Source organism: Fonticula alba (genome assembly GCF_000388065.1).
Source record: "Fonticula alba strain ATCC 38817 unplaced genomic scaffold supercont2.4, whole genome shotgun sequence".
NCBI classification, from domain to species: domain Eukaryota; order Rotosphaerida; family Fonticulaceae; genus Fonticula; species Fonticula alba.
Genome location: NW_009242974.1, coordinates 2,411,850 through 2,418,563, shown reverse-complemented (window position 1 = coordinate 2,418,563; position 6,714 = coordinate 2,411,850). Strand labels below are relative to the sequence as shown.

The 6,714-nt window shown below is 68.5% G+C and overlaps 2 protein-coding genes across 3 annotated transcripts in view; both read left to right on the top strand.

The window, feature by feature from the left end:
- The window catches only part of H696_03067, a 2,265-nt gene extending 718 nt beyond the window's left edge, over positions 1-1,547 (top strand). For both annotated transcript variants that reach the window (XM_009496956.1, XM_009496955.1), the window contains 2 exons: positions 28-102; positions 205-1,547. In XM_009496956.1, the coding sequence (XP_009495231.1) occupies positions 28-102; positions 205-1,289 (1,160 nt within the window). In that variant the 3' untranslated portion in view covers positions 1,290-1,547. The remainder of the gene's footprint in view (positions 1-27; positions 103-204) is intronic.
- Positions 1,548-2,346: 799 nt separating this feature from the next.
- H696_03066 (hypothetical protein) lies at positions 2,347-4,893 on the top strand (the record flags this gene model as incomplete). The annotated part of the gene is made up of 5 exons (XM_009496954.1): positions 2,347-3,350; positions 3,510-3,750; positions 3,867-4,350; positions 4,517-4,524; positions 4,674-4,893. 5 exons carry the CDS (start codon positions 2,347-2,349, stop codon positions 4,863-4,865), a joined length of 1,929 nt encoding a protein of 642 aa, XP_009495229.1. The 3' UTR covers positions 4,866-4,893.
- Between the last annotated feature and the right edge of the window lie 1,821 nt (positions 4,894-6,714).

Below are 6,714 nucleotides of genomic sequence, written 5' to 3'. Positions count from 1 at the left end.
CCCTCTCTCCCCCTCCCTCTGCCGCAGACTGGATCTACTTCGCTAGGACCATCCAGAAGTACTACGACGGCTATGATGGCTTCGTGGTCACCCATGGAACCGGTACGTCGCCATGTCCCACTGCTCCCGGAGCCAGCACAGGGGACTGACTTTTGCGAGAGGCGAAAAAAAATCCCAACAAAACAAACGCCCTGCCCAACAAAGACACCATGTCCTACACGGCGGCCGCATTGTCCTTCGCCCTGGAGAACCTGGCCAAGCCGGTGGTCCTCACCGGGGCACAGCTGCCTCTGGGGCATCCATACACGGACGGCCGGCAGAATCTGGCCTCGGCCATCTTTCTGGCCGGCTATGAGCTGGTCATCCCCGAGGTGTGCATTTTCTTCAACCGCCACCTGCACCGGGGGAATCGCTGCATCAAAGAGAACTCCTGGTCGCTGGATGCTTTTGGGTCGCCGAATTTCAGCCCCCTGGCCAGCTTGGGGATCTCGGTGACCGTGAACAAGGGGCTGGTTCGCCGGATCCCGGACCCGGTGGCCTCGCCGCTGCGGGTGTTCACCCGCTTCGACCGGTCGGTGGTTGTCATTCGCCTGGTCCCGGGCTTTTCGGATGACCTGCTGATGCTGCTGCTGGAGTCCAGCTCGCAGGCCTCCTCGCCGGAGCTCCTGGGCGCCGGGAAGACCCGCGGCTCGGTGGTCACCAATGACGCCGATGTCACCGATGCCACCGACGTGGGCTCGCCCGATGCCGGGTCCGGCGCCACCGAGGGGCTGGCCTGCTCGGCGCCCCCGCCGCTGGAGGGCCGCGCCCGGCTGCACCCCGCTCGCGGCATCGTCATCCAAACCTATGGCACGGGAAATATGTCCTCCCGCCGGACGGACTTCATCCATGCCGTCACCAAGGCCATCGACTCCGGGGTGGTGGTGGTCATCACGTCGCAGTGCGTCCGCGGGGAGGTCCGCCTGGACTCCTACGACACCGGCGAGCAGCTCAAGAAGGCTGGCTGCGTCAGTGCCGGCGACATGACCACCGACACGGCGGCCGTCAAGCTATCCTACCTCCTGGGCCAGGCCGGCCTCACGCCCAATGACATTCGCACGCAGATGGAGGCCGATCTCCGGGGGGAGATCTCCTCCCGCCTGGACCGGAATATCTCCGATCCGCGTGGCACCCCGGCCTACTTGAAGCCGCATCTGCCGGCCGCGGCCACCGCCTCCTCCTTTGTCCTGCGCGGCGCCGGGGCCGATCTCCCGCCCTCGCTAAGCATCGGCCACCACTCGCAGTTCTGAGAGTGCCAAAGGGCCATCGGCGCCTGCCCTCCTGGCGTGGTCCATTTCGGTGGAGCATCCCTGGCGACCCAGTGGTCAGGCGTGCATGTGTGCATGCGTGCATGCGTGTGCGCGTGTGCGCGTGCGCGTGTGTCCTTTCGCCGTCCCTGTCACTCCCCTCCACCCGGTGGCCTGCTCGCGGCCGGTCTCCTTTCGGGGGCGGGGTGTCCGGGAGACGAGTCGAAACACTGGCCACAAAAATACACCCATCCGTTGGCAGTTGATCTTTTCCCCATAACCTCCCCTCCTCCGGGGCCATCAAGCCAACGCGGCGAATGTGTTCGGCCGGTCCCATATTAGACAAAGGCGGGTCGTCGTCAGTGGGACGCACATTCAGGCAACCGGCCGGAACGGTGGGCTGTGGGTGATCGGGGGCCGGTCGGCCGGCCGGGGAAGGGGGGGGGGCCTGCTTGGGGGTGTTCGGCGGCAGGCAACCGGCAGGGGACCGCTCCTTTCCCCTCCGACGCCTGAGGAAGCGCGTGGCGCCAGCGAAAGGAGGGGCTCCGGTCTTTCTCCCTCTTTGTCTCGCCAGCCCGGCCCGCGAGCCCTCCCCCCGGGGCCGCCGCAGGGGTGGGCCCTCTTCGCCTCTCGGAAACGTCCTAGCCTGGTCGGCGGCCGTTGGCATTTCCAGCACTTTTAACTGCCATTCTCCCTCCGGAGACGCAGGCAGGGGTGTGTCGCCGACTCCTGCCCGCACCCCCCTCCCGCACCCGGCCCTCCGTCCCCGCCGCAGCCCCACGAATGGGTGTGCACGAGCGAAGGCGCATGTAAATGCGCACGTACATGTCGTCATCGGCCCCCCTTTTCTTCTCCCGCCAGGAGGCGACCCCCCCCCATGCATGTGGCCGTCCGGCTGGCTCAACCACCACTTCCCTGTCCCCCACCCCCGCACCCCCCGCACCCCCCTCCTTCGCTCTTCTCCCCCTTTGCGCTTGTCCCTTTCCCAAACACTCCCACCCAATCCACTACACGTGCTCGGTTTCTCCTGCGCCCGCCTGCCTCTGCCGCCCACCTCGCCATGGCCGATCCCAATTCCTCGCCCTCCCCTTCGTCAATAGACTCGCCGGCGTCCTTCTCCTCCGCGGCCAGTGACTCAGAGCACTCTGGATCTGAATCCGGCTCCGGCTCCGGCTCCGGATCCGGCTCCTCATCGGCCTATTCGTCGGATGTCGACTCGGACCGGTCGAACACCGATTCCGGCTCTGGCACCGGATCCGGCTCCGGCTCCGGTTCCTCGGACGAGGAGGAGGAGGAGGAAACTGACTCGACCACCCTGGCCGGTGCTCCGAGGATTGTCATCTCGGCCCCGGCCACCGGCAGTCTGTCCATCAACCTGGGGAAGATCACCCCGGGCTCGGGCACTGCCAGCTCTTCCGCCTCGTCCACTTCGCTGAGCACCAGCAGCTCCGCGTCGTCCTCCCTTTCGGCAGGGGCCCTCTCAGGCCGGCACACCTCGGAGGGATCCTCCCACTCCGGCTCGTCCGATTCCAACTCCGGATCCTCCTCCGAGGGCGAAGAAGATGGCCACGAGGAGGAAGAGGAGGAGGAGGAGGACGGTGACGCCGAGGAAGCCGACGAGGAAGAGGCCGATGACGATGAGGAGGTCGATGTCAATACCGACGACGAAGAGACCGCGCCCCCGCCGGCCGCCGTCAAGAAGCCCACCAGCAAGGAGACCAAATCCACGGCCCCGGCGTCGGACAAGTCCTTGAAGAAGATTTCCAGCAAGGGCACCAAATCCTCCGTCTCGGCTGCGGCGACCTCTGCTTCGGCTTCTGCCTCCTACTCCTCTTCTTCCTCCTCCTCCTCCTCCTCCTCGTCCTCGTCCTCGTCCTCGGCAGAGCCAACCAGCTCGCGCTCTCCTCCGCCGCTGGGTCGGCCTCAATCCATGCGCGGCACCATTCGCCACACGCCCCATGAGGAACCCGGCGAGCGGGTTTGCCTCTGGGAGGGGTGTTTCGCCAACTTCGAGAATCTCCAGAGTCTGGTGGTCCATGTGACCACGGCTCATATCGACAAGGCGTGCGTCTTTCCCGGAGCCCATGCTGAAAACCGCGTCCCCGGCCTTTGCCAACTGACTATATTCCCCCTTTTGGGCTTCCTCCTCCTTCGCCTCCTCCCCCGCCCTCTGCCCTTCTCCCGCTCCCCCTCTCCCTCCCTCTCTTTTGGGATGGGATCCAGCATCTTCCCGGTGCGCTGCAAGTGGCAGAAGTGTGCCCGCAATACCGGCGATGGCCCGGCCCCCGCCTTCCAAGGGACCATTACCTCGCGCTCGGCCATGGTCCTTCACATGCGCATGCACACTGGCGAGCGTCCCTTCATGTGTAAGTGGATCCCGGCCGGCTCGCCGGAGGGGACCGAGGTCTGTGGGCAGCGCTTCTCTCGTTATGACAACATGCAGAAGCACATCAAGATGCATGAGGTCCGTTCTCCCCTGCCGTATAGGGAATCTCCCCTCCCCCCCCCCTCCCCCGTTGCCATGTTGCTCCCGCTCACACCAACACCATGCTCCGCTCCGGCGTCCTGCTTGACGCACAGTCTCATGATGCCCAGGTCCGCATCAAGGCCGAGCGCTCAGCCGCTGCCGCTGCTGCCGCCGCCGCTGTCAGCGCCCCGCTGGTGGCCCTCTCGCGCGCATCCACCCGCTCCCCCTCTCCCGGGCCCGTGTCGCTGGCCGGACCTGGCATGGGCCTCTCCTCTCGGCCATCGACCCCCTTGCCAGCCGGGTCGGCGGCCTCCTCTCCGGGGGGCGACCGCCGGGGGCTTGGCGGCCCTAACGCCGCCTACCTCGGGGGCTTCGACCCGATGGATGAGGATGGCATGCACGGGGATGATCGCTTGGGCGATGGCTCTTTCAAGAAGCGCAAGCTCCATTCCCTGGCTGGTGGCCGCACGGGGCCGGGGCACCTGGGCGCCGGCCTCCCCAGCGATCCGAACATGCCCCTCCCTCAGACTACCCTGTCCGATCCGCTGCCCGATGCATATGATGTGTCTAAGCGCCCCCGATTCTACAGCCCTGCCGGTGCGTGTTCCCCCCCCCCCCAAAAAAAAAGGGGGGGAATCCCTCCTCTCCAGTCGTCGTTTGACCTGGTGCCACTTTGCTGACCGGCCCAACTTTGTATGCCCTCCCTCCTTCCCGCCTTCTTTTGTCCCCACCCATCTCGCAACCGCCATCCTGGACACCGCAGTTGCCAGTGTACGCCCTCGTCCCACCACGACTTGTCACCCTCCCTTTCTTGTGCCATGCTATGTCTCTCCCTCCCTCCCTCCCTTGCCCCTCTCCGTCACCGCCAAGGGACAATCCCACCCTAACACCCCTTTCCCTTGAACTGTGCACGCACAAAGCTCGAGAAGTTCGACACCCGCGAGTATGTCCAGGCTCACCGCGTCCAGCTCGACCTCTTCCGTCTGGCTCTCTCCGAAAATGAGGAGCTCAACCTGGCTCTGCGCCGGGCGAATGCCATCAAAGACCGCCTGTCTCGCGAGCGGCGCATTCTGCTGGACTCCCTGTGTGACTTGATTCCGCCAAAGATCTAGGAGCGTGTGTCTTTCCTCCCCCCCCCCCCCCCCCCGTCAGTCCTCTGGTTTCCTGTTCTTTTTTTTTTCTCTTGCTGCACGCCCTCCAATATATAATACACCGCACACGCGTCGCTTTTTCTGCTCCCCCGGCACCGTCTCAACAGCAGTGCCAACATCCAGACTGGCGATCTCCCATTTGAGCACCCCCATTCTGGTCCCACTATTCGCAGTAGGTCATGTGCCAGGCCGTTCCCACGATTCCTCTGTGACCTCACCCCGCAGCGGCCCGGGGCCCGGCGGGGCAAGGCGGGGGGGGGGGCTGCACGCCGGGGGGTTGGGTCCCGGGCCGGCCGCGCAGCCAGCCTCGGGCGGGGGGGGGGGGGGGGGAGCCGGGGCGAGGGAGAGAGCATGTCCGCGGAATATTTCTCCGCCTCGGCGGCCGGAGGCCGAGAGCTTCTCGCACGGCGGCCGGGGGCCGAGGGCAGGGGGGCCGGCCGGGGGGACCGGGCGCTTGACATTCACGCGGGCGTGCGGGCCTGGGGGGGGGGGGGGGGGGGCCCCACGCCCGGCCGGACGCAGTGCGATGGCTCGGGGCCTTTGCCGGCGCCGGCGCCCGGCACAGCCTGGGCACCTCGCCGGCGGAAACCACGACCGGGAGTGGGGCCGGGCTGGCCCGAGAAGAGCCCCCCTGCTCTTCGCCGGTGGCACACACGGCGGGCGCGGGGCTGGGACACGGACGGGCGTGCCTCTCGCGGGTCGTCCCTGCCGCCGGGGGCCCTTCTCCCGGGAGGCTCGCCGCCCCGGCGCGGGCGGGAGGCGCGGGGGGGCGTGCCCCAAAAATCCGCCGGGCCCGGGGGCGAACGGACAGCCTGGCCAGCTTGGTGGGGGCGTGGAGCCCTGTGCGTGTGAGCGTGTGTGCGTGTGTGCGTGTGCGCGTGCCGTGTGGCCGGGCTGGCGGCGCGCGGCACGCGGCAGGGCACCACCGCATGGCACCCTGCCAGGGCGGCGGCCGGCGCGGCGGCCGGCAGAACCCGGCCGCCGAAAACCGCGGAGGCCTCCGGCTCTCTTGCCGCGGCCCCCGGCTGGGGGCGTCCGCCGGGCCGCGACGGCGTGCCGCCGGCTCGTCCGGCCAGGCGGCGAGGGGTCGGCGCTTTCCGGCCCCCCCCCTCCCCCCCTGGCAGGGGAGGACAACAGCTCTCGGCCGGGGGGCGGACAGGCTGGCTGGCGCGCGTCCGGCCGTGTGCGTGTCCGTTCCCTCGCCCCGGAGACCGGACGCGCGAAGCCGCCACGACCGCCGCCGGGGCGGTACGGCGTCTTTTTCACGCAGGCGCGCCACGCCCTTGGCCGCCGTGCGGCCCCGGGGCCCCCGGGAGGGAGGGAGGACCGGGGTAGTGTGAATATGCGGCGCCGGGGGAGCCCGCCGTCCGCCAGCCGCCTGGGGGGGGGGGGGGACGGCGAGTGAGGCGTAAAGGCGCGCGTCCACTCACTTGTGACAGGCGGCCGCGGCCGGTCGTGTCGTCCGCATTTGGGGGGGGGGGGGCGGCGCCCCACCCGGCCGCCGGGATTCGCGCCGAAGAGGGCGGAAAAGGCCGGTTTTTTATTGGCGCCAGGAGACCCCCAGCTGGCTGGGGCTTTCCACCGAACTCCGGCGGGTTCGGGCGCGTGGATTGGTCTGGGCGCCCGGAGCGCCGGCCCTGGCCGATGGGAGGCGGAGCAGGGATGCAGGGGGGGCGGCGATGCTACGCGAGAGGCCGAGCCGCGCCGGGGGCCGACCCAGGCTGTTGTTAAGAGACCCGCCGGCTGGGGGCCTGTGTACAGACGGGGGGGGGGGGCGGCGGTGCGGGGCGCCGGAGGTGTGTCCGGTGCC